The sequence below is a fragment of the Schistocerca piceifrons genome, chromosome 2 (genome assembly GCF_021461385.2).
Source record: "Schistocerca piceifrons isolate TAMUIC-IGC-003096 chromosome 2, iqSchPice1.1, whole genome shotgun sequence".
NCBI classification, from domain to species: Eukaryota; Metazoa; Arthropoda; class Insecta; order Orthoptera; family Acrididae; genus Schistocerca; species Schistocerca piceifrons.
This window is the reverse complement of record NC_060139.1, coordinates 692,607,173-692,634,472: the sequence shown is the minus strand read 5'-3', so window position 1 is coordinate 692,634,472 and position 27,300 is coordinate 692,607,173. Positions and strand designations below refer to the sequence as shown.

General features: G+C 44.9%; 1 protein-coding gene across 1 annotated transcript in view; it reads right to left on the bottom strand.

Annotated features, from left to right (window-relative positions):
- The window catches only part of LOC124777183 (intraflagellar transport protein 80 homolog), a 430,351-nt gene that overhangs the window by 228,673 nt on the left and 174,378 nt on the right, over positions 1–27,300 (bottom strand). The window contains exons 7-8 of the mRNA XM_047252496.1: positions 27,050–27,174; positions 26,718–26,966 (exon numbers count right to left, since the gene is read on the bottom strand). Coding sequence (XP_047108452.1) covers positions 26,718–26,966; positions 27,050–27,174 — 374 coding nt within the window. The remainder of the gene's footprint in view (positions 1–26,717; positions 26,967–27,049; positions 27,175–27,300) is intronic.

Below are 27,300 nucleotides of genomic sequence, written 5' to 3'. Positions count from 1 at the left end.
CTACAACTCTCAAATACTATAATACGCCCGAAATTTTTGAATTAAACAATGCAAGTACCAAAAAACACGCAAAGAAATTAAGAATTAAACTATGTAACAAATAAGTGAGCTAAGAGTATACGACTTGCTGCTGCCTGCTGCTTATCGATATGGAAGCCATATGTTATATGTTGATGATGGGAATGATATGTAGAACATTATATGATAATGTGTTTGGCCAGAAAACCAAAGGAGTAACTTCTCATTGTGATTGGGATTTATCAGTTAATACTTACCTCACTGGGAATAAATATATGAATTAATTTTAAAAAGTGTTAAAAGGTTGTATTGATGGGATTAGTATGTCACAGAGAGCACATAATTGGATAGGCAGTTTACAGTGTATTTTTCAATAAATCTGTAGTGCACTGGCCATACTGGGTCATAGAAACACAAAGTAGGAAGTGGTTTGCAGTAGCACTGGTGACAGGCAAGCACAGGTGTTATGGCTTATGTGCAGCAAAGTGTAGCAGAGCCCAAACAAGCACAGTTGAGAAGCTTATAAATAACTAGCCATTTTTTACTTAAGTTACTTCTACTAGTATCGCAGTTCTATCACCATGGGGCTGTGATGCTTGGGCACCATCTGGAATGCTGTTCATGGACCACAGTTGGACTTTGAGTCAGAGCAGTCCACCCTGAAACCACAGGGCCTGGAGTCGCCACCACATCAGCCCCAGGGAAACAGCCGCAGGGCAGTGAGTGACTGACGTTACATCACCTGCCTGCCGCCTTCTAGATGTCACAGGATGTGTGAGCTTGCCACAACACACATGGCTTCAGCTAGCCGAGACTGCCAGGACCCAGAGTCACTGCTGACAGAGGCAGCACAAGCAAATGCCTGGCTAACATTGTGCTCTGTCAGCATTTCGGGGCCGCTGGATGCCTCAGCCATGCTGCTGCTTCATGTACTGATACGTGTCAGGGAGCAATAATAAAGCAATTTGGAACTTGTCACCTATTATTACAACTGGTGTCAGAACACTGGCATCGCTTTTTCAACACAACATTTGAACATATGGCTTACAGTACAGTGAATCAAGAAATTTAATTGTTATTGCCAAAAGTATCTTGATAGTGGAAAAGAAGCTGTCTGCCGAGCTCTTTGTATGGCGAATTTTGTTCAAAGTAAGAAACCAGTGGATTTGTCACACTTTAGAGGTAATGTGGACACAACTGGCTAGTACCTGTCAGATGTACACTCCTGGAAATGGAAAAAAGAACACATTGACACCGGTGTGTCAGACCCACCATACTTGCTCCGGACACTGCGAGAGGGCTGTACAAGCAATGATCACACGCACGGCACAGCGGACACACCAGGAACCGCGGTGTTGGCCGTCGAATGGCGCTAGCTGCGCAGCATTTGTGCACCGCCGCCGTCAGTGTCAGCCAGTTTGCCGTGGCATACGGAGCTCCATCGCAGTCTTTAACACTGGTAGCATGCCGCGACAGCGTGGACGTGAACCGTATGTGCAGTTGACGGACTTTGAGCGAGGGCGTATAGTGGGCATGCGGGAGGCCGGGTGGACGTACCGCCGAATTGCTCAACACGTGGGGCGTGAGGTCTCCACAGTACATCGATGTTGTCGCCAGTGGTCGGCGGAAGGTGCACGTGCCCGTCGACCTGGGACCGGACCGCAGCGACGCACGGATGCACGCCAAGACCGTAGGATCCTACGCAGTGCCGTAGGGGACCGCACCGCCACTTCCCAGCAAATTAGGGACACTGTTGCTCCTGGGGTATCGGCGAGGACCATTCGCAACCGTCTCCATGAAGCTGGGCTACGGTCCCGCACACCGTTAGGCCGTCTTCCGCTCACGCCCCAACATCGTGCAGCCCGCCTCCAGTGGTGTCGCGACAGGCGTGAATGGAGGGACGAATGGAGACGTGTCGTCTTCAGCGATGAGAGTCGCTTCTGCCTTGGTGCCAATGATGGTCGTATGCGTGTTTGGCGCCGTGCAGGTGAGCGCCACAATCAGGACTGCATACGACCGAGGCACACAGGGCCAACACCCGGCATCATGGTGTGGGGAGCGATCTCCTACACTGGCCGTACACCACTGGTGATCGTCGAGGGGACACTGAATAGTGCACGGTACATCCAAACCGTCATCGAACCCATCGTTCTACCATTCCTAGACCGGCAAGGGAACTTGCTGTTCCAACAGGACAATGCACGTCCGCATGTATCCCGTGCCACCCAACGTGCTCTAGAAGGTGTAAGTCAACTACCCTGGCCAGCAAGATCTCCGGATCTGTCCCCCATTGAGCATGTTTGGGACTGGATGAAGCGTCGTCTCATGCGGTCTGCACGTCCAGCACGAACGTTGGTCCAGCTGAGGCGCCAGGTGGAAATGGCATGGCAAGCCGTTCCACAGGACTACATCCAGCATCTCTACGATCGTCTCCATGGGAGAATAGCAGCCTGCATTGCTGCGAAAGGTGGATATACACTGTACTAGTGCCGACATTGTGCATGCTCTGTTGCCTGTGTCTATGTGCCTGTGGTTCTGTCAGTGTGATCATGTGATGTATCTGACCCCAGGAATGTGTCAATAAAGTTTCCCCTTTCTGGGACAATGAATTCACGGTGTTCTTATTTCAATTTCCAGGAGTGTACATAGTGTAATTTGGAAGGTCATTTGGCACCATGTACAGAATCAATATCAGTAACATGTTTTACTAGTAAATATTGCAGGAATGTGGCCAGACAGTGCCGTGAATCAAAATGGTTGATGACAAGACATAAGAATTGAGTTAATGTACTTTATTTTATTTGTCTTGGTGTTTCAAAATGAGTTTCAAGAAGGGAAATGCTCTGGCAGAGACAGAGATGCAAGAAGTATTAGAACCAGAGGCAGCTCATATATTGTTGGAAAGGGTAGCACAATTAATACAGAATTACATGTTCTAGTAGAGGTATACTCCTTTCTCTGGTAAAACAACTGAGGATGTGCCAGGGTTTATGGAGGATCTTGGGGATTTGGTGGAAATGGAAGGGTGGTCTGATGCAAAACTTCTGAGGGTAGTAAAATTAAGATTAACTGGAGAAGCAAAAGATTATGTGGGTTATATCACATGGAGGCTCTCAACAGAGCTGGAACATCTGAAGAATTTAAAAAGGGTTTTGTTCAAAGGTATACAAAGCAGAACAGTGACCGGCAATTTATGGAACAGTTGGGCATCATAACAAAGAGGCATATGAAATCAGTAGAAGAACTTGCAGATAAAATATGGAAGATCAATGGTTGCACATACAAGTTGAGGCAGAACACTATAGTGAATTAAGTAATTTTACAGGGCACTGAGCAGAGGATGCTTGACACATTTTTAAGAGAGTTGTCTTCCGAAATGCTGAGGGGAGCATGAATAGGGGTACCAATTGATTTGCAAGCAGCTGTTAGGCTAATAGCAGAATGTGAGGAAATTGATGTGTCAACCAGATTGCAAATTAGTTGGACAGTGTTTTGGGCAAAAATAAGGTGTTATAGATGGGAGACGTGTGGAAGCAATGTTGTCAGCAGCAGAGGGAGAAGAGGCAGAGCTAAGTATTTTGGTAACAGTAGTTTCAAGGGTAGGGAACTGGGATGAAGCACACAATAAACACCAAAGGAAACCCAAGGTCCACTTAGGGGCAAACTCAGTAAAATTACAAGCTACAAAGTCATATGCAGAGCTGGATTGTACATCAGAGGCATTGTGGTGAAGAAGAATAGCGGAATACAGTTGGACACAGGGGCACATGTGTTGGTTGCCAGGGGAGGTCTGGTGGAACATAAGCTATGGAATGCACCAAGATATACTCTGCGTACAGTGAAGGATAGTGATGTCACACCATTGGGATCGGTGGACACAGACTTTCGTCATGGTACGGTTCAGTTCAGACAATGTGTAGAGACTGTGCCACATTGAATGAAATCTTCACTCTGCAGCAGAGTGTGCGCTGATACAAAACTTCCTGGCAGATTAAAACTGTGTGTTGGGCCAAGATTCGAACTCGGGACCTTTGCATTTTGCGGGCAAGTGCTCTACCATCTGAGCTACCCAAGCACAAAACAAGCGCTATCCTCACAGCTTTACTTCTGCCAGTACCTTGTCTCCTACCTTCCAAACTTCAAAGAAGCTCCCCTGTGAACCTTGCAGAACTTGCACTCCTGGAAGAAAGGATATTGTGGAGACATGGATTCTACCACAGCCTAGGGGATGTTTCCAGAATGAAATTTTCACTCTGCAGCAGAGGTCTCAAGTTTGAGTCTCGGTCCAGCACACAGTTTTAATCTGCCAGGAAGTTTCACTGTACCACATGTGAGTAAGTGCTATGATATAATTCTAGGGTTTGATTTCTTGCATCGGCATTGTGTCCAAAATTGACCTTTGGCAACACATCGTGGAGTTTTGTGGAAAAATATTACAACTGGGCAAAACTACTCCCAGTGTGGCAATGTCGTGAGGGGAGTCTGTATAGTATAAAACTGTTTAAACTGTGAACACTCACACTAAGACTCGGTTCACACAATTGTTACTTATGGTTACTAGGAAATTGCTTTGGGTTAATGTTAAATCTAATTTACAGCTAAGGGTTTTGTATGAGGTAGAAATGTTGGAAGTAAATAAAGTATTGGGTCTGGCAGTTCCTTAGTGAAAAGAAGTGTTGCACATGTACAAGAGGTGAATGGTAAAAAAATGGTACCTGTGTTTGCAGATAATTTCAGCGCCAAGGATTTAAGGTTAAGAAAGAGTCTGTTGATCACTAATGTGGATATCCTGGAGGAGAAGAAATGGGACATGTAATACCAGCCACAGACAATGACCAAACACCACTAAAACTGCATTATGAGGGGAAGTGAAGCACCTAAAGGGGAGAGCCAAGCAACAGATATAAGAGCCATTGTTGGAATTTTGGTCTTTGTTTTTTCCAAAAAGACCATTGGGAGCATTGCATATTTATGCAACACCAAATATCAATGGGAAATGGATCACCAGTTTACCACAAACCATATAGAGTACAGAGTTACCTGCAGCCAATTCTGGAGGAATTCATCAATCAGCAGCTAAAGGATGGGATATTGAGGAAAGTAGTAGCCTGTTGCAGTTCAGCATTGTTTTTATGGCCAAAATGTCAGTGGATGGATCACAAAAACATAGGTTTTGTTGTGAGTACCGGCACTTGAATGCCATGACTATAATGGATGCCTAACCTTTGTAGAATATCATGAAAACCATAGCCTATTTAAGACAGTGCAAATATTTTTCAATCATGGACTCGAGGAGTGGCTACTATCAGCTAGAAGTCATTTCAGAGGATCAGCGAGAAACAGCATCTTCTTCATCATTGGGATATTATCAATTCAGACGAATACTTTTTGGACTGAAAAATGCAGCTGCAACATTTCAGAGATTGTTGGGCAGAGTTCTTAATGGTCTGAAACCATGTCAATGTGTTGTGTATCTTGATTATACACACATCAAAAAAAGTTTTGCATAACCTCGGTTCCAAGAGTTCTGGAACATTGGAGTAGAGATCAACATAAACATCATTTATGCCTTTTTTATTGCTCATGAAATCCACACACTGCATGTTGTACCAACATACAGCGAGACCTTCAGAGGTGGTGATCCAGATTGCTGTACACATCAGTATCTCTAATACCCAGTAGCATGTCCTCTTGCATTGATGCTTGCCTGCATTCATTGTGGTATACTATCCACAAGTTCATCAAGGCACTCTTGGTCCAGATTGTCCCACTCTTCCATGACGATTCGGCGTTGATTCCCTCAGAGTGGTTGGTGGGTCATTCCATCCATAAACAGCCCTTTTCAATCTCTCTCATGTATGTTTGATAGGGTTCATGTCTGGAGTACATGCTGGCCACTCTAGTCGACCGATGTCGTTATCCTGAAGGAAGTCTCCACAAGATGTGCATGATCGGGGCGCGATTTGTCATCCATGAAGACGAATGCCTCGCCAATATGCTGCACTATCGGTCGGAGGATGGCATTCACTTATCGTACAGCTATTACAGCCCCTTCTATGACAACCGGCAGCATATGTCAGCCCCACATTATGCCACCCGAAAACATTATGGAATCTCCACCTTGCTACACTTGCTGGACAGTGTGTGTAAGGCGTTCAGCCTGACCAGGTTGCCTCCAAACAAGCCTCCGATGATTGTCTGGTTGAAGGCATATTCGACACTCATTGGTGAAGAGAAGGAGATGCCAACCCAAAGCAATTTCCTAGTACCCTTAAGTATACTTCCAATATTTCTACCTCACACAAAACCCCTAGCTGTAAATTAGATTTAACATTAACCCAAAGCAATTTCCTAGTAACCTTAAGTATATAGTTGTGTGAACTGAGTCTTAGTGTGAGTGTTCACAGTTTATGATGTGTCGGCAGCGGGGCCAACACCTTGTAGGTCGAGATGGCTGAAAATGCACGCTAGACTAACGCAGACGGGCGTGAAGTACTGGAACAGGCTACGTAATTAATGCTATGAAGAAAAGTACGTAGCTGGATTAATACTTATCTTTAATCAATCATTGTGGTACATCGCTCTTGACGATACACAGGAGACTTTAATTACAATCACTGTAAGGCTAATGGCGCCTTGCTAGTTGGTAGCCATTAACTTAGCTGAAGGCTATTCTGTCTCTCGGCTAATGAGAGAGAAAGGCTTCGTACATCTAGTCGCTAGCTAGGTCGTCTGTACAACTGGGGCGAGTGCTTGTTCGTATCACGAGACCTGCCTTGTGGTGGCGCTAGGTCTGCGATCACTCAGTGGCGACACGCGGGTCCGACATTTACTAAATGGACCGCGGCCGATTTAATCTACCACCTAGCAAGTGTGGTGTCTGGCGGTGACACCACATTCCTCCCCCGCAAATCGGCGAATGGTCGTGACATAAGGCTTCCGCCCGCCGTGGGGAGGACCCCATGTTGACGTATGCGATGAGGTGGGGAGCCTAACAACAGGCGAGGCTGTGCCACCCGCACCCGGCCATTCGGTCCGAGGGGAGCTAGGACACGCCTGAAAACCTAGTCCAGGGTGCACGTCAACATGCGGTGTATGCGCCCGGAAAGAAACAGGAGGGGCCGAAGGGTCGACCTCCAGTGCGTCGGGGTAGCCGACGCGCGATGACGTCATGTGGTCCGGAGCGGGCGGGAGTTCCATGGCGGAGGACAGCTGGTCACGGGAAGCGATCGGCGGCGCGTGACCCTGGGAGGCGCTTGGCGGCTGCAGCGAAGCGTCGAATGCGGGCGGTGCCGGCCGGAGGACCGGCGGCTGCGGCGGCGGCGGCGGCGGCGGCGGCGGCGGCGGCGGCTGCTGCGGCGGCGCGTCCCCATGGGGCAAAATGGAAGGCATCGTCGGTAACACCTGGGGATGAGGCGAGCCAGTAGATGGGTCCCCAGGGCGCTGACCGGACGGCACCGTCGCTGAAAGCAGACAGGGAGCGGCAGAACCCGTGCGACGACAGAGGCGCAGCTGATTGAGATGCCGACGCACCTCACCAGAGGCCCCCAAAACCATATACATCGCGCGGCCGAGGCAGCGAAGAATGCGCCCTGCGAGCCAACGCCGTGAACCTCGATAGTTGCGATAAAATACAACGTCGCCTGGAGCAAAAGCAGGAGTCTGCCGCTGCACAGGAACCTGATGCGGCGGATGCAGCAAAGACATCAAGGTGCGATGAGGACGACCATGGAGCAACTCAGCCGGCGAGCGACCATCTCGGGGCTGAGACCAATATGAGGACAAAAAGAGCAACAACGCGTCCTCCCAAGAATGCGACTCTTTCAAGTTCAACATCTGTGACTTGAAAGTCCGGACCAATCGTTCAGCGGCACCGTTTGACTGAGGCAAAAACGGCGCAGATGTCAGATGTTGAATACCATTGGCCTGGCAGAATGACTGAAATTCTGCGGACATGAATTGTGGGCCATTGTCGGAAACAATAGTCTGCGGAAGACCTTCAATGCAAAAGATAGCAGACAACGCTTGGATGGTGGCGGAGGACGTCGTGGAAGACATCCGGACAACAAAAGGAAAATTACTGAAGGCGTCGACCAGAACCAACCATCGAGCATTCCAGAATGGACCAGCAAAATCAATGTGCAAGCGTTGCCAAGGGGAAGTGGCTTTTGGCCATGCAAAGACTTTCCGCGGCGGTGCGGATTGTTGTTCGGCACACGCCATGCAAGAAGAACACATATTCGTAATCGCAGCATCGATTCCGAACCAAGTACAGTGCTGACGAGCAAGTTGTTTCGTTCGCACTATACCCCAATGTCCTTGGTGAAGAAGCCGTAAAACAGAGGACTGTAATGAACGTGGGACCACGACTCTGGACTGATCATTATCAGAACGCAACAACAAAACACCACGTCGAACAAAAAGTCTCTCCTTGTGAGCAAAAAATCTGCAAACCAACGGATCCTCGATCCGAGACTTTGACAAAGGCCATTGCGTAGCAACAAAACGCAAAACAGTAGCAAGGACAGGGTCAGCAGCTGTGGCTGTAGCTACACGACGAAAATCGACCGGAAACGATTCGACCACTTCATCCGCTTCCGAATCAATGAACATGCAAGCAAGTTCGGAAGAATCGAATGCTTTATCCTCAGCAACAGGCAAACGGGACAACGCATCGGCGTTTCCGTGCTTAGCAGTGGACCGATACAAGATATCGTAGCGGTACTGCGAGAGGAAAATAGACCAGCGAATGAATTTCTGCACTGTACGCGGAGGCACAGGCTTGTTCGGATGAAAAAGCGATGTCAAAGGTTTGTGGTCTGTGATGATGGTAAAGTGATGACCATACAAGAAATCATGGAACTTAGTAACACCAAACACAAGAGCCAAAGCTTCTTTCTCTATCTGCGAGTAATTTCTTTGCGCAGACGAGAGCAATTTGGACGCAAAGGCAATAGGGCGATCATGCGAGCCAACTTTGTGCGCAAGCACAGCACCGATCCCGAAATCCGATGCATCTACCATCAACAAAAGGGGTTTCTGGGGATCGAAAGGCGTGAGGCAAGTATTAGAAAGCAACGCCGATTTCAACTGGCGAAAGGCGCGTTCGCATTCCGTCGTCCAGACGAACGGAACACCTTTACGGCGTAAGCGATGAAGCGGAGCTGAAATGGAAGAGGCATTGCGCATATATTTGTGATAATAGTTAATTTTACCCAACACACTCTGTAGCTGTTTCACATTGCGAGGGGAAGGTAAATCTTGTATGGCACGGAGGTGCTCTGGACTCGGATGTATGCCTTGGGCATTGATGACATGGCCCAGGTATGGTAAGTCACGAGCAAAAAACACACATTTGTCCTTCCTCAAGCGAAGACCATTTTGTCGCAAGACCTGAAATAACGTTCGTAGGTTCGCAAGATGATCTTCTTCGGTCTGTCCGGAGACCACTATATCGTCCAGATAGTTTGCTGCAGTAGGGACCGACACACAAATAGTTTGTAAATATTGCTGAAACAATGCAGGGGCGGATGCACACCCGAACGGCAGTCTTTTGAACCTGTACAATCCAAGATGCGTGTTAACCACCAATACACGCTGGGATTCGTCGTCCACAGGTATTTGCAAGTACGCATCGGCTAGATCCAACTTCGAAAAATATTTTCCCGGGCACAGTTTAGCAAAAAGATCTTCCGGGCGGGGCAAAGGAAAAGTAGCAGTCACTAGTTGTGGATTCACTGTGGCCTTGAAGTCCACGCAAAGTCTCAATTTTCCGGAAGGTTTTGGCAAAATTACTAAGGGTGAGGCCCAGAGAGAAGCTTGCACACGTTCAATTACACCCTGTGATTCTAGATCGTTTAATGTTCTTGCCACCTCATCACGCAATGCGTGGGGAACATTGCGCGCTCTGAAAAATTTCGGTTGCGCGTTGACCTTCAGTTCCAAATGTGCTTCATAGTTTTTAGCGCAACCTAAGCCCGGTGCAAAAATGTCTGCAAATTCTTCACATAAGCGAGAAACACTGTCTGAAGGCACAGTCTGATTCACTGATAGGACCTGATTTACAATAGACATGTTAAACAACTGAAATAAATCTAAGCCAAACAAGTTCACTGCAGTAGAAGAACGAAGAACGTAAAACGACACAAGTTTTGTTTGTCCTTTAAATGTTGCAAAAAGAGTGCACTGTCCTAACACAGGAATTGTCTGTCCGAAATAACTTTTTAACTGAACATTTGCGGCACGCAACGGAGGTGCGCCCAGTTGTTTGTACGTGGCGTGATTGAGCAATGAAACTGCAGCTCCGGTATCGAGCTGGAATGGTATCACTTTGCCTTCAAAGTCTAAGTCCACAAAAAGTTTATTGTTCTGCTGACGACAAGAGCGACTGTTTTGTGCAATTTGAACAGACACTGGTACAGAATCACTTGCTAATTGACGTGATTTCCGGCGACGTCGACGCACAGTTTTTGTGGGACGAACACAGTCACTGTTAGAGAAAGTGGCACTGGACGAATCGGAATTAACTACATGAATGTCCATGGGCGAAGGCCCACGAGCCTGAGTGTCCTTGGGTCTATTCCGGCGCGAAGCAAAGGGCCTGGAATGATTGTGATTGTCTGATCGGAGCTTTTTCTGGCAAACACTTTGAACATGTCCTTTCCTATTACAGAAAAAGCAAATAGCTTGGCGTGACGGGCAATGTTCACGCGAATGTCTAGTAGCACACCGCGGGCATGATTTCACTGCAGTTGTGGGCTGGCGCGGCACACCTGGTTTATAGAGCGGCGGCAGCTGCGTTTGTTTGCGCGAGGGCAGTTGACCGGGCCGCGCAGCTCGCCCGGCGGGCCGGTTAATGTTACACACTGCTGGCGAAGTTTCAAAAGATTCCTGAGCACAGTCAAGTGTGTCTTGTCTATCCAATATGTCTATCACTTGCTGAAGGGAGGGATTAACTAGTTTCAAAATTTGCTCCCGTATGCGAACATCAGAAACGTTCTGTGCAATTGCATCACGTACCATTGTATCTGAATAAGAAAGACCACAGTCACAGTCAAAGGCACAGTCCCTAGTAAGTCCTTGCAATGTTGCTACCCACTCCCTATTAGTTTGACCGGCCGTACGTTTTGTACGAAAAAACTTATACCGTTTTGCAACCACATTAACTGTTTCTTTGAAATAGGCATCTAAAGCAGACAAAATTTCCTCGTAGGACAGAGTTGCTACGTCGCGTCGGGGAAACAATTTCACTATCACACGGTAGGTGGACACACCGACACAAGAAAGCAAAAACGGCTGCCGCTCATTACCTGGAATTCTGTAGGCGGCGAGGTGGAAGGCAAACTGGCGGGACCATTCCTGCCAAGTCTCGTGGTTCGGGTCGTAGTGCCTAAAAGGCGGTGCAACTGCGAGTTGTGGCTGCGGTAGCGGTGAAGCGGCGGCGGCCGCATCGGTTTGAATGGCACGTTGACCCTGGACGAGCTGTCCATGGGCATCCAATAACGCCTGCGTCTGCTGATTCTGCAAGCGATAAAATTCGGACAGTACATCTGGAGAATGTGGCGAAGCCATGACACAAATAAATTAGGGCAAAGTAAAACACAAGATCCCATCCTCGTCGCCAAGTGATGTGTCGGCAGTGGGGCCAACACCTTGTAGGTTGAGATGGCTGAAAATGCACGCTAGACTAACGCAGACGGGCGTGAAGTACTGGAACAGGCTACGTAATTAATGCTATGAAGAAAAGTACGTAGCTGGATTAATACTTATCTTTAATCAATCATTGTGGTACATCGCTCTTGACGATACACAGGAGACTTTAATTACAATCACTGTAAGGCTAATGGCGCCTTGCTAGTTGGTAGCCATTAACTTAGCTGAAGGCTATTCTGTCTCTCGGCTAATGAGAGAGAAAGGCTTCATACATCTAGTCGCTAGCTAGGTCGTCCGTACAACTGAGGCGAGTGCTTGTTCGTATCACGAGACCTGCCTTGTGGTGGCGCTAGGTCTGCGATCACTCAGTGGCGACACGCGGGTCCGACATGTACTAAATGGACCGCGGCCGATTTAATCTACCACCTAGCAAGTGTGGTGTCTGGCGGTGACACCACAGTTTAAACAGTTTTTTATACTATATAGACTCATACTGACTCCCCTCGTGACATTGCCACACAGGCAGTAGTTTTGCCCAGATGTAACATTTTTCCACAACACTCCACAATGTGTTGCCAGAGGTCAATTTTGGGCACAATGCTGATTCAAGAAATCAAACCCTAGAATTATATCATAGCACTCACTCACATGTGGCACAGTGTAACTTCCCAACAGATTAAACCTGTGTGCTGGACCGAAACTTGAACTTGGGACCTTTGCCTTTTGCGGGCAAGTGCTCTACCATTTGAGCTACCCAAGCACAATTTACGCCCCATCCTCACAGCTTTACTTCTGCCAGTACCTCGTCTCCCACCTTCCAAATTTCATAGAAGCTCTCCTGCGAACCTTGCAGAAAGTTCTAGCACTCCTGGAAGAAAGGACATTGTGGAGACATGGCTTTTACCACAGCCTGGGGGATGTTTCCAGAATGAAATTTTCACTCTGCAGCACAGTGTGCGCTCATATGAAACTTCCTGGCAGATTAAAACTGTGTACCAGACCAAGACTCGAACTCAAGAACTCCACTGCAGAGTGAAAATTTCATTCTGGAAACATCCCCTAGGCTGTGGTAGAAGCTATGTCTCCGCAATATCCTTTCTTCCAGGAGTGCTAGAACTTTCTGCAAGGCTCGTAGGAGAGCTTCTGTGAAGTTTGGCAGGTAGGAGACAAGGTACTGGCAGAAGTAAAGTTGTGAGGATGGGGCTTGTTTTGTGCTTGGGTAGCTCAGATGGTAGAGCACTTGCCCACAAAAGGCAAAGGTCCCGAGTTCGAGTCTCGGCCCGGCACACAGTTTTAATCTGCCAGGAATTTTCATATCAGTGCACACTCTGCTTCAGAGTGAAAATTTCATTCAATGTGGCACAGTCTCTATACATTGTCTGAACTGAACTGTACCACGGCGAAAATCTGTGTCCACTGATCCCATTGGTGTGACATCTCTATCCTTCACTGAACACAAAGTATACCTTGGTGCATTCCATAGCTTATGTTCCACCAGATCTCCCCTGGCAACCAACACATGTGCCCCTGTGTCCAACTGTAGCCCGCTATTCTTCTTCACCACAATGCCTCTGATGTACAATCCAGCTCTGCATATGACTTTGTAGCTTGTAATTTTACTGAGTTTGCCCATAAGTGGACCTTGGGTTTCCTTTGGTGTTTATTGTGTGCTTCATCCTCAGTTCCCCACCCCTGAAACTACTGTTACCAAAATACTTAGCTCTGCCTCTACTCCCACTCTTCTGCTGCTGACGACATTGTTGGGCCCATCTGTACTGCACTGCATGCTGTCATGGTTGTAAAGATGGACCTTGCCATGGACGTTGGGAGTGAAGTAGCGCATAATGCAGCCTATTGTGCACAGTTTGAGTCATAACACAACATCCTGTGGCTGCACGAAAAGCTTTATTCAACATGGTGGTGTTGCTGTCCGGGTGCCTCCAAGCCATAATCTGCAGGTAGCGGTCATCCACTGCAGTAGTAGCCCTTGGGCTGCCTGTGTGAGGTATGTTATCCACAGTTCCCATCTTTCTGTATCTCCTCCTTGTCTGAACAACATCGCTTTGGTCCATTCTGAGACGCCTTGTTGAGAGCGCTTCCTGACACAAAGTAACAATGCGGATGCAATCAAAGTGTTGTATTGACCGTCTAGGCATGGTTGAACTGTAGACAACACGAGCCATGTACCTCCTTCCTGGAGGAATGACTGGAACTGATCGGCTGTCGGACCCCCTCCGTCTAATAGGCGCTGCTCATGCATGGTTTTTTACATCGTTGGGTGGGTTTAGTGACACCTCTGAACAGTCAAAGGGACTGTGTCTGTGATAGAGTATCCACAGTCAATGTCTTTGGGCGTTCTTGTTATGGAGGTGATGCAAGGTTGAGGCTGAGGACTGTAAATTTAACAATGAGTACAGAGAAATGTAATTTTGTGTTAGAAGAGGCGGCATACCTTGGTTATATAATTAGTAAGGATGGGGTTAGGACAGACCTGAGGTTAGTTAAAGCCATACATGAATTTTATGGACCCAAACTGATGAAAGAACTGTAATCATTTGTTGGAGTCACAATTTATTACAGAAAGTTTGTAAAAAGATATGTGGATATTGACAGATCATTTATGTAATTGCTGAAGGAAGTTTCAAAATTCATTTGCTTTCAACAAATTGAAAGAAGCTTTGTCACTGAGTCCTACCTTAGTGTTTAAAAATTTTAATAAGGAATTCGCTCTGTCATGCAATGCATCCACCAAGCACTTGGTGGTGTGTTGTCTCAAGAAGATGAGGGCATGGAATATCCATTGGTCAAGTCATCAAGGAAGATGAACTCAGTGCAGAAGAATTACTCAAGGATGGAAAAGGAAATGTTTAGCCTTATTTGTGGAATTACCTACTCCAAGTTCTACCTCTATGGGAAAAATTTTTGAAGGATAATGGATCATGCAGTGTTTGAATGGTTGTTGGGGTTGAAGGATTCATTTAGTAGATTGATGTGATGGGTAGTGTGACTGAATGAATTTGGTTTTGAGATCTTTACATAAATGTGGAGAGAAACAAAAACACAGATGGATCAAGTAGAAAAGTGGTAGTACTACAAACAGGAGCTAATGAGCTTAAGGAATGGCAGACAGGACAGAAAATGGACAATGAATGTGAGCAATTTCATGAAAAATCACATTTTTGTGTGCAGGATGAGTAGTTGTGCAGAGAAACTAAGATAGGACCTTGAGTGGTGGTGCCAGCAAAGCTGAGAGATAGAGTATCACAAGTGACACACGGTCATGTGTTAGCAGGTCATCAGGGATGTAGGTCTGCAAACAGGAGGGTAGTGGAGAGGTACTGGTGCAGGAATACAAACGCAGACATGGACTAATATGTGCAGAATTACATACAGTGTGCACAGAGAGCTGATTTGTGTCAGACAAGAGTGCCACTGCAGAAGTTACCTGAAGCATTAGCACCAGTTCATTTCCTTGGGATTGATGTCTTATGCCCTTTGAATAGAACACCTGTGGGGAATTAATAAGTACTCATGATTATAGACCATTTTTTGAAATACCTGGAAATGGTTACAATGCCCAACCAACATACAGTAACAGTGGTGCAGGCACTAGTAAACAATTGGATACTGAAGTTCGGCATACCTGAGATGATAGTGATGGATCAGGAAACCAATTGTATTTCAGATTTGTTCAAGGAGTAGTGTAAGCTGTTGTGTGTAAAAAAATTGAGAATGAGTCCTCTTCATCCTTAAGCTAACAGAAGAACAGAAAGAGGGCACAGAACTATAGGGAACATGTTGGGATATTATGTGGGTACATACCATACCAACTGGAATGTTTGTTTGAGGTATGTGATCTCAACGAACAACTTGAAGCAGCACATGAATACAGGATTGTCACCAAACGCGGTAGTATATGGTCATAAGATGCCATCACCAATCGACATGTTAAGCGCCAAGAAGGGTAAGACAGGAGAACCTGTTAAATAGTTCACAAGAAAGATAAGGGAAATATGGAACAGAGTGCACAATGCTAATACCAGGGCACTAGAAAAACAAGAAGAATCAGTCAGCTGTTCAGCAAGAATGCTGCAGTACAAGGTTGGCCAGTGAGTAACGTTAGTGACTTCTTATAATCCAAATGGAAATACAAAGAAATTTTTGCAAAATAGCCATGGTCATATCAAGTTGTGGAAAGTATGTCACCAGTGAATGTTGAGATCTACCTGCTCACGAGGAAGAAAATTGTACACGCGTCATGTTTGAAATGGTTTTGTGAGAGTACAGAAGTAGGCCAAGAATTGTGAAGTTGGAACGGAAGAAAAATGTGAAGAAGGTGGTTTGGAGGAGGGAGTGAGAAGCTTTAGATGATCCAATGAGAAGTAATCCATATGGGTTAAGGCCTTGCAGATAACAGGACACTTATATTTTGAGTTTGTTCAGTAAAAGTATAGCATAATGTATAGGATAGGCTGAATGAACTACAGCAGGCTAGCAGGGGACTTTTAGGGGGAGGTAAGGGTAAAGTGTATCCCTGTTCTCCGAGCGGTGATGGTCCTTGGAGAACAGTGGTTGTTATTGAATGCAGAGGACAAGAGTGGGCATGAGGCAAGGTAGAAGAGGAGTTACAGAAGTCTTACAGGGGTGAAGTTACAGTTTGTCCACACTGGGTATTGAGAGAGGGTCAGAACTCCAGATCAGTGCAGACACTGCTGTGTCATGAAGTGGAAAATGGCTGCAAGAAAGATGTGATTGGTCCTGAGTTGTACTTCCAGCAGATTGAGGCCCACCGGTTGCACTGTACCTTCAAGAGAATGATAGTAGTAACCAGTTGCTACAAACAGGGGAAGCGCACTGCAGAAAAGAGACTAGAGCCAGACAAAAGCAGATTCCTAATAAATGAGTCATAATGCATGCTTTATGTCTACCTGTCACAATGCCACGAATAATCCATCTGAGCATTTTGCAGCATTGACTGTAATGGCCAGAGGAACCTATAGCAGTATTACCAGCTGAAAATCTGGACTTTAGGACCCAGGGTAATTCAGTCTGTACAAAAACTGAGAGGGGAAAATCCCTGTGGAGATGCTGAGGCAGCATGTTGACGAGTACAGGAAAAACCACTATCAGAGAGAAACAATCTGACCATTGTCGTAGTAAGTACTGCAGTGTCACATGCTCTGTCAAGCACAGTCCTTGTTTACATCTACAAAAAGCAAAACACAAGAAGAAGTTTGGACCCAGCCACTTTTCAAAACACAGTGTATTCGATTCCCAGAGACTAAAACGTAGTAGAATCAACTATATCTGTAAGTTAAGTTAAGCTGAAAAGGAAATAGTGGAGCTTTGAATAAGTAGTGCATGAGGAAAGATAGCGGTATATGCAATCTTGAGAAAAGACTGGACTAAAGATGACTGAGCCAGCTGCCAGTGCATATATGTAATATAGTAGACCTGAGGGACTGGGTCTTGTTAAAGAGGAGTGCAAAGCAGCACACGGACCACACTGGGTCAGAAATACGCAAAAAAGGAAGTGATTTTCAGTAGCACCAGGTGCAGGCAAATATGGGTGTTACGTCTTACAAAATATGACACAGCCATTGCTACATTACATTATGAGGCAAGCCGGCCGGGCATGGTATGGAAACAGTTGACATAACAGCACTTATGTAGAAGAGGATGGAAGTCTTTTCACACCAGCATCTGCCAAAATGTTTAGTACACATGTTGCAAAGGATAACAAAGCCCAAGCAAGCACAGCTCGGTAACATATAAATACCTAGCTATTTTCCATTAAAGTCACTTCTGTTAGTATTGCAGCTTTATCACCATAGGACTTTGTGACTTGGGCACCATCTAGAATGCTGTTCGTGAAACATAGTTTAACTCTGCATCAGCGCAGTCCACCATGAAACCACAGGACCAGGAGCTGCCACCACATCAGGCCAGCATCAGCTGGGGCAGCAGGTCACTGCCATTACTTCCCCTGCCTGCCGCCTACTGCACAGTTCAGATTGCATGAGCCACGTCACAACACATGTGGCCACAACTAACCAAGACCATCCGGATCCTGAGTCACCCAACTATCATCACTGCGGGGTGACAATACACAGGAGGCTATTGGATGCCTCAGCCATGCTGCTGCTTCCTGTATCGAGAAAGATGCAGAGCCATAATAGAGCAATTTAGGATTTCAGGCTGTGTGACTGGTGTCACAAGGCATCCTCCCTAACCCCAAATTGACCAGATATTACAAATCTTTTGAGACTGTAACTTTATACAACAGAACTAAGGAGTTTATAGAAGATGTAGCAAAATTTTGTCAACTTCATCAGACTAGCCTCTCACCCCCTTAGCCGCATTTGAAATATACTACCATGTGCCTCCATCTATGCACCCCTTTGATGGAGTGTTACAGTCTCTCATAACCTATGAGGCCTGACTGTCACACTAGACAACTACCCTCAGCAACCCCAATGCTGTTGTTCCTGACTGTAGTATTCCATCTCCGTAATCATGCACTGCCAACATGCCAGTGTAGCCACTACCCAGCTAGTAATATCTTGAAATGCCTCATACTGTCTTGCCAGCTTAGTACACTGTTTACCACCTAGTGTCATTTCCAGGCCACCACATAACCAAGTCAGTCTACCGCTTGAACTGGCCATATATTTCCATTGTTGTTGTTGGCGAATTTTCCCTAAAAGGAAATCGTTAAGCTTATGACTTTGAAGGCTTGTTCTTCTTGTCCTTCCAGTACTCCTTCATTCTCTTGGAGAGGGCCTCTTTTCTCTCCTCAGACCATTCTTGTTTGGTCCGCTGTTTTAGCGCTTCTGACTTTACTTCCCAATTGCCTATGTGTTTTCGGAAGGTGCTTCTGTCTGTGGTGTTTGTGGTGCCAATTGCTTGTAGGTCTTTTCGGACTCCTTCCATCCAGGCTGTCGAGACTTTAAGTGTCTTGATGTGTTCTAGAATTTTCTTGGTGAGTCTTGTTTCAGGGAGTCTATCTAAATGTCCGTAGAATTTAAGGCGCCTTTTTCTCATATCGTTCTCGATGTTCGAATATGCTTCTACTGTTGAGTTCTTCTGTAGTCTGTAGCCATCTGGTGTGGGTCTTCCTCCTAAAATTTTCCTCATGATTTTGCGTTCTTCTTTTTTTATTTCTTCAATTTTGATTTTCCTGTTGAGTGCTAGTGTTTCGCTGGCATACAGTACGGCGGGTTTGATCACTGTGTTATAGTGTCTGATCTTGGTGTTTCTGGAAATGCATTGTTTGTTGTAGACGTTTCGTACCATGCCTAGTGATTTCCGTGTCTTCTGTTGTCTGTCTTCATAAGCCAGTGTCTCTGTTCCGGTCGGTTCGATGATTTCGCCTAGGTATCTGAAGTGTGTGACCCCTTTAATTTTGCCGTACTTGGTTGTGATGTCGTCACCTTCTCTTGTTAGGACTTGCGTTTTTTCAAAAGAGATTTGTAGGCCGACTTTCTCGGCGCATTCTTTCAGGATTTCGATCTGTGTTTTTGCTGATGTTGGGTCATAGGTCAGTATCGCTAGGTCGTCTGCGAATGCTAGGTAAGGGATTTCCAGTCTTTTCCTTCCTAATGTGACTGGTCTCCAGGTGTTTTGTCTCCTGACTTCAGCTTCCCATTCGCTCATTACTTTGTCCAGGACGATGTTGAACAATAGCGGGGATGGTCTATCTCCTTGTCTTAGGCCAGTGTGGATTTCAAAGGGGTCCGAGATTTCGCCCATGAATTTGACTTTGGATTTTGTATTGGTTAGTGTCTGTTCGATTAGTTTTCGGGTCTTTTGGTCTAGGCCTTTTTCTCTGAGGATTTGGATGAGGGACTTTCTGTCGATCGAGTCGTAAGCCTTTTTGAAGTCGACGAAAGTGCAGATGATTTTTTGGGGCTTGTCATGTGGGATTTTATGATTGATTTCAGGTTGAAGATTTGTTCGGGGCAGGCTCTGTTGGGTCTGAAACCCGCTTGGTATTCCGAGATGGCGGGTTCCAGTTGTCCTTGCGTTCTGGTGAGAAGGCAGGTTGATAGAATTTTGTAGATGACCGGTAGCAGGGAAATTCCTCTATAATTGTTTGTGTGTGTCCTGTCACCTTTCTTGCGTAGCGGGTGAATGAGTGCGGTCTTCCAGTCATCAGGTATGATTTCGGTTGTCCAGGTGTTCTGTATGATTTGTGTGATTTCGTTTAGCGAGTTTGGTCCTAGGTTCTTCAGCAGTTCTGCCGTTATTCCGTCTTCACCGGCTGCCTTGTTGTTTTTCAGTTTCTTTATGCAGTGGAGGATTTCTTCTTTTGTTGGTGATGGTGAGTCTTCCGGTGCATTGGCCGGTTCTCGGGGTTCGAAGGTTGAGTTAGGTTCCGGGCAATTTAGTAATTTTGAAAAGTACTTCGCGAGCTCTTCACAGTTTTCTTTGTTGGTAAGTGCCAGTTTTCCATCTTCTTTTCTGAAGCAGAGGTTCTGCGGTGAGTATCCTTTGACTTGGTTGGCGAACGTCCTGTAGAAATCCCGTGTGTTGAAATTTCTGAAGTCCTCTTCGATGGAGTTTAGCTGATCGTTTATGTATTTGCGTTTCTCTTGTCTTATTGTTTTCGATGTTTGTCTTCGAATTTCATAGAAGTTGTCCTGTGTTTCTTGTGTTTTGTTGCTGTTGTAGTTTGTGAAAGCTGTTCTTCGATTTTGTAGGGCGATTCGCAGGTAGTGTTCCACCAAGGGTGCCTGGGTTTTCTAGTCAGCGGGATCAGTTCTTTGGCTGTGTTCACAATTTTTTGTTTAAAGCTGGTCCAATATTTCGCCTCTTGTTTTTCCCAGTGTTCTGTGATGTTCGATTCTCTGATCTTTCTTGTATCAAATTTCGGTGAGGTCAATTTCTTTTTGTGTTGTCTTCTTGGTGTGAGTTTGATTTTGATTCTTGTTAGGTAGTGGTCCGAATCTATGTTGGTGCCTTTTCTCACTTGGACGTCGTGGATTTCTTTCTGGTAGTCATAGGAGATTGCCACGTGATCTATCTGGAATTCGCCTAGTGAGTTGACTGGTGATCGCCACGTCTTTTGTCTCTTGGGGTTTTTCATCAGGGAGGTTGACATGATTTTGAGGTTGTTTTGCTGGCAGAGTTCGATCAGTCTGGTGCCGTTTTTGTTGGTGAATTTGTGTGCAGGGAAATTTCCTACTGTTTTTATGTAGCGTTTTTCTCTGCCGATTTGTGCGCTGAAATCGCCTAGTAGAATTTTCGCGTTGTCTTGGGGTATTTTTGCCAGGGTGGTTTCGAGTTTGTCCCAGAATTTGTCTGTTTCTTCTGGTTTGTCCTTGTTGTCTGCGTTCGTGGGGGCATGTACGTTGATGAGGGTGTAGTTCTTGTTGGCGTGTTTGATTCGCATGGTCATGAGCCTGTTGTTGATCGCGTTGACTTCTTTTACTGAGTCTAGGATGTTTTTGTTTACTGCGAAGGCCATGCCGAGGAGTGCTCCTCCTTTGCCGATTTTACTGTTGGTTCCACTCTTGAAGAATCTGTAGTTTCCGTAGTCTATTGTATCTGAATCCGTGTATCTTGTTTCTTGTAGCGCTAGGATCAAGATCTTTTGACTGGTGAGTTCCGTTGTTAGATTGTGTAATTTTCCTGTTTGTATTAGTGTCTGTATGTTGAAGGTGCCAAAGTATGTGTGTGTTTTCTTGGGTAGTTTGCCAGAGCGCTCCGACTCGCCCTTTAGTACATCAGGGAGGTTGACATGATTTTGAGGTTGTTTTGCTGGCAGAGTTCGATCAGTCTGGTGCCGTTTTTGTTGGTGAATTTGTGTGCAGGGAAATTTCCTACTGTTTTTCTGTAGCGTTTTTCTCTGCCGATTTGTGCGCTGAAATCGCCTAGTAGAATTTTCGCGTTGTCTTGGGGTATTTTTGCCAGGGTGGTTTCGAGTTTGTCCCAGAATTTGTCTGTTTCTTCTGGTTTGTCCTTGTTGTCTGCGTTCGTGGGGGCATGTACGTTGATGAGGGTGTAGTTCTTGTTGGCGTGTTTGATTCGCATGGTCATGAGCCTGTTGTTGATCGCGTTGACTTCTTTTACTGAGTCTAGGATGTTTTTGTTTACTGCGAAGGCCATGCCGAGGAGTGCTCCTCCTTTGCCGATTTTCCTGTTGGTTCCACTCTTGAAGAATCTGTAGTTTCCGTAGTCTATTGTATCTGAATCCGTGTATCTTGTTTCTTGTAGCGCTACGATCAAGATCTTTTGACTGGTGAGTTCCGTTGTTAGATTGTGTAATTTTCCCGTTTGTATTAGTGTCTGTATGTTGAAGGTGCCAAAGTATGTGTGTGTTTTCTTGGGTAGTTTGCCAGAGCGCTCCGACTCGCCCTTTAGTACATCTCCAGGTCCCCCAGAATCCGAGTGCCTGGTTGCCGTCTTGCGACGGGTGGATCGTCCACCTGGGGTAATGTTGTTTTTAGGTGTACTTGCCATTATGCTTGTAATTCGTCTGGCTTGCACCAGTTTGGTAGAACCAGGGATTTTCAGTTCCTGGAGCTCGTATCATCCTCGAGGATATTTCCATTGTTATTAACTAAAATAAGCCAACTGAGACCTTGAAAGTAATTGTAATATTATTTCTAAAGACAATGAAATTACAAAACTTTGTGCCCTTACCCCTTTTTACTAACTGCAGACATTTTTTAGTAAATAAATTACTCTCCATTAGAAAATACCATCTCTTAGTAAATGCCCCCTGTCCAAGGGAGCACTTTTCTTTAGTTAAAAATAGAAATCATTTAAATAATTCAATCACTGCATTGGAATTCTTGTAATCAGTTAAACTGCTCCTACAGAAGGGGGAGGGAATGTGCATAGTGGGCCAACAGATTAAATGGAAACTTTATTTTTCAAACAAAATTTTTACTTTTTCAATTTTTGTTCTCTGCAAGGAGTAATTGCATTTTACTGAAGAGTCATGACCATGTTTGGCTGGTACTGTACTACCACATGGCTCCAGAGTACCCTCAAGTAACCAAATGGTCACGTGGGGGCCATAGGATGGACTGGTAAGAGTGAGCTGGGACAGACCTCAATGTCTCTTAGTTGCCAGCCCTCAACCCATTCAGGCATGCCTTCCCATCCCGCTCTTGCACAACATCCCCCTCAGTCTGTTTGTGGCCTCTCTGGCACCATAGTTTGTTTCCTCTAGTCGTACATTTTCTGAATAAACCTGGCACAGCAGTCAGTTTCTAAAAGTGCATTACTGTTCTCATTCACAAATTTTGTGCACTGCCAGATTCCTACTTCCTACAGTAGCCTTACACTCATCCAGTCCTGGATACACTACTACCATTAATTTAACAAATTAGTGTGAGAGGTAAATCTAAAATAGGTATATATAACCACACTGAACAAAATGTTACTTCCTCCAAATAGAAATAATCATAACATGTAACACTGCCTCTGACTTTGATAATGGCTTCAATTCTGTGAGCATGAGAGTAAAATAGTTTCTTCAGTTATGACAAATCCGACTAAAACCACACTTTGGTAATTGGATGCCATGCAGCTAGTAAACTTACTGTTACATTCACCTCCTGTTCCAAATAGTTCCAGAAGTTTTCTATGGGATTACAATCAGGTGATTTAGCGAGTCAGTCGAGATGTGATAGAGTGCCAGAGTGTTTGTTGAACTATGAAAGTAAGTATGCAGCCCTGATAACATGCTTGTTTTTATCTTGGAAGATAGGAATGTGCATAGGATACTCATCGTGGGCTACACTTGATCACCAAGAATGATGAAAAAAATATCCTGGCTCGTGTTCTTGGTAACCTGAATGAGTGGGCTCGAGTGCTGTTATGAAGAACACACCAAAAACATATCAGGACCTTACCTGGGTTGAATTATGCTCTAGATACAATGCAGATTAAATATTTTGTTTGGTCATTGGCATACTCAGTGTTTCGCATCATTTGAAAATGAGCAAACTCATAATTTATCAGACCACACTACATGGGTCCATTCAGCATTTGTCTAGTTTCAATGTTCTTTGTGCACTAAAAACATGCAGCCTTATGTACCACAGTCACAAGTGGTCTTTTGCCAGATATCTGGCACCAAATGTCCACTAATTGCAGTTCCCTTTAAAATGTACACTCAGAAAGTGGTTGAGATATATCAACATTCACTAACAGCAGAAACGCCTGTCAGGTTTGAAACCAACATCACTGATACAGCATGGCACTTGTCTCCATTTGGTTATGATCTTTTTACAGTTACTCTTCTTATGCCATGTTACATCACTGTGAATGGTACATCATTCCTTGTAGATATGTCGAACAGTCTGCATTAACACACCGCACTCAAATATTATGGTATCAGAGATGGCTGTAGCTTAAAGTAATAAACACTTTACAGTTAGAGTATTTATTGGCCATCAAACATAAATACAACTTAAATCATGGATCCTTGGATCTGGGAAAAATTAAAATCAGCAAGAAAATAAATGAAGTGGAAGGAATGGAAACTTGAAATTCCTGAAGTTCACCATCTACACAGGATGGAATTAGTGACACTTGATAGTAATGAGAGCAAGTACAAAGTGTACAATATGACACAGAGTACAGCAGCACAGATATACAGCAGAAATGTTTCAAAATTTATCACCTACAGTTGAGTACTGCTGACAGAGTCAAAGTCCCCTAGTAGTACAGTAAAACATGATGACAAATTCAGCAGAGTCCAGTGAAGCAGAGAGATATTGTGCTCAGAGCCCAACAGGAGTGGTGGTAAAAAAGAAAGCTGCTTACTGTAGTAGGCAATGATCTACTTGAGAAAGCTGCCCTAAAAGAATTTCTGCCCACTCTGCAGTCAGTTATATTGCCAGTTTTATAGTTTCCCAGGTGGTTGTCCTGTGTGGCTGGTGGTCATGTGGCATAGTTACCACTGCTTGTGGTAGACTTGCTAATCCTACAATGGACATTGTCTCTGCCTTTGATATGTCTTTCATCTATCAGTGGCAAAGATGTAAGAGAGAGATCTTGCTGGTAACTGGTCCACTCCGAGCTGTTGGAGATGGTGATCACATGTGTGTGAGGTGTGCTTGCTTGCGTAAATGTGCAGAAGGCTTTGGCCAAAAGCTACATGTGTAACAATATTTTATTGTACCTGTCTGTATGTGTCATCTTTATGGTGAGTAGAAATCTATCCTTTTCCTAATATTGTTGATACTTGAAGGAAACGTGACTTACACTGTTTAACACTCAGATGTGGTGCAGCACAGGGAGGAGTGAGGTATTCAGCCACAGGAATCTTTGAATGCCTACTCAGTAATGTAAAGAATTTAGTGGGTACTGAAATTAACTTCAAATACAGTCCACAATCATAAATGTTTGACAACTCTTTCTACTCCACAGCAAAATTTCTGAATGTGTGCAGTAGCATGCTGTATTGTGTGTGTGTGTGTGTGTGTGTGTGTGTGTGTGTGTGTGTGTGTGTGTGTGTGTCTGGGCACATGCATGCGTGCTTGTGTGCAATGTGTCGTAAGCAAGGGGGTAATGTGTTGTAACAGAGAAGGGGCTTGGGGGCAGAGAGAGAGACAGAGAGAGAGAGAGAGAGAGAGAGAGAGAGAGAGAGAGACTGAACACAATGAGGTATAAATCACTATATGCAAGTATGTATTTTTTTTTAAATCTTAAATATCAGCAATCCTGTAAATGTGCAGCATTCTGCCACATTTCTCACTGAAAAAGTATTCTGTGATAATAACACAGACTCATTTCACATCATAGCAAGAAGTCACAACAGATCCATGGATCATGTAAATAACTAACTAACCAATAAATCAGGGAACTTCGTCCATGGGGTGGTTATAGGTACACCCAAAGATGATAGCCCCTCTCTGCACTTCTGTCACCTCTTTACACCGACCTACCTTATTGCATTAATTCCATACAGCCCACTGGCACATGTAAGGGGTGTTCAAATGAAAAAATACGGAACAACAATGTGGACATAACTGAAGTCCTTATTCAAAAGTAACCATCAGAGGTCTGAGCACAACTACCCTACTGTTTCATGAGCCAAGGGATCCCCTATTCCCAGAATTGTTGTGGCTGTGACAGGGGTCAGTCCACTGTGTCCTTCAGTTCATTGTGTAAGTTTAAGTGCTTAACTCTGATACGTTTTTTAGCAGACCAGATATGCGAAAGTCACAGGGTGACAGGTCCGAGCTGTAGTGTGGACGCTCAAGCTGTTCCCATTACAACTTGGCCATTACACTTTGTGTGACCTGGGAGATGTGTGGGTGCACATTATCATGGAGCACAATCACTCCCTCTGTGAGCAGCCCAGGCCATTTGTTCTTCATGGACTTACATAAACTATGGAGTGTTTCACAGTACACTTCACTGTTACAGTTTTTTCATGCTCAATGAGTTTGATGAGTAAAGGGAAGCACTTCAACTCAGATGAAGGAAGGAAGATTGGATTTAAAGTCAGGTTGACATAGAGGTAATTAGAGACAAAGCACAAGCTCAGATTGTGTCAAGGATGGGTACGAAACTGGCATTGCTCTTTCAGAGGAACCATCCTAGCATTTGCCTGGAGCGATTTAGGGAAATCATGGAAAACCTAAATCTGGATGGTCAAACATGGGTTTGAACCACTGTCCTCACAAATGTGAATCCAGAGTGCTGACCACTGTGCCACTTCGCTCATTAGATGATGAAATGAAGGAAACAGTGGAGGACTGGCTCCTGTCACAGCCACAGGAATTCTGGGAATAGGGAAACCTTTGGCTTGTGAAACAGTGGAAAAGTTTTGCTCAGATCCCTGATGATTACTTTTGAATAAGGACTTCAATTATAGCCACAGTGTTGTTTTGTACCTTTTCATTTGAACACTTCTCATTTGTATCACTTACTGTGTTGAATTACATCAGCCATCTACAGGGCACCAAAGTGACTAGTGTGTTCTTTTAAGTGGATCATTAATATTTTGTACAGTGAGGTTCTATACACTCACACTATTCACTTAATAAACACTAAAATTACAAATTAGTGCCACATTTTACCTTTCGGCAAGTAGCAGCATAGACACTGTTCCCTCTCGTAGATCAAAAATGGCTGGCGTATTCCAATTCTTTGTACTGTAAATATGGCACTGTGTGGGTGTGATCACTACCAAATGGTTATATCCAAAAGATAATCTTATCACTCGATCTGGAAATTCAAGTTTTTCCCAAGTATCATCACTCACATTATGAACTGAAATTGATTTACGATCAGTGACCGTTGCTTCATAATTCTTCCATTCCAACCTCCTTTAAGGGAAAAAAAAGAAGATGCATAAATAAAGAAACAAGATTAAAATGAGTGATTTTAAACAGCTTTACTCAGTACATACCTCTCAACAGTGTGAGCAAATATTACATGCCCGTTTCCACAGGCACCTGCAATGTGGGTTCCATCACTTGACCAAGATATATTAAATAGGCTTCCAGTTCTGACTTTCTCCAAAGAATAGGACCACTACAATCAAGCAGATAATAACATAAATACAGTTTTTATAGAGTAAAAATAGCCAGTAGGGAAGTAAAAATTAAAAACAACCTTACAATCCACCATCTATCTATAGCGTGTCGTCATCTTTTGCTG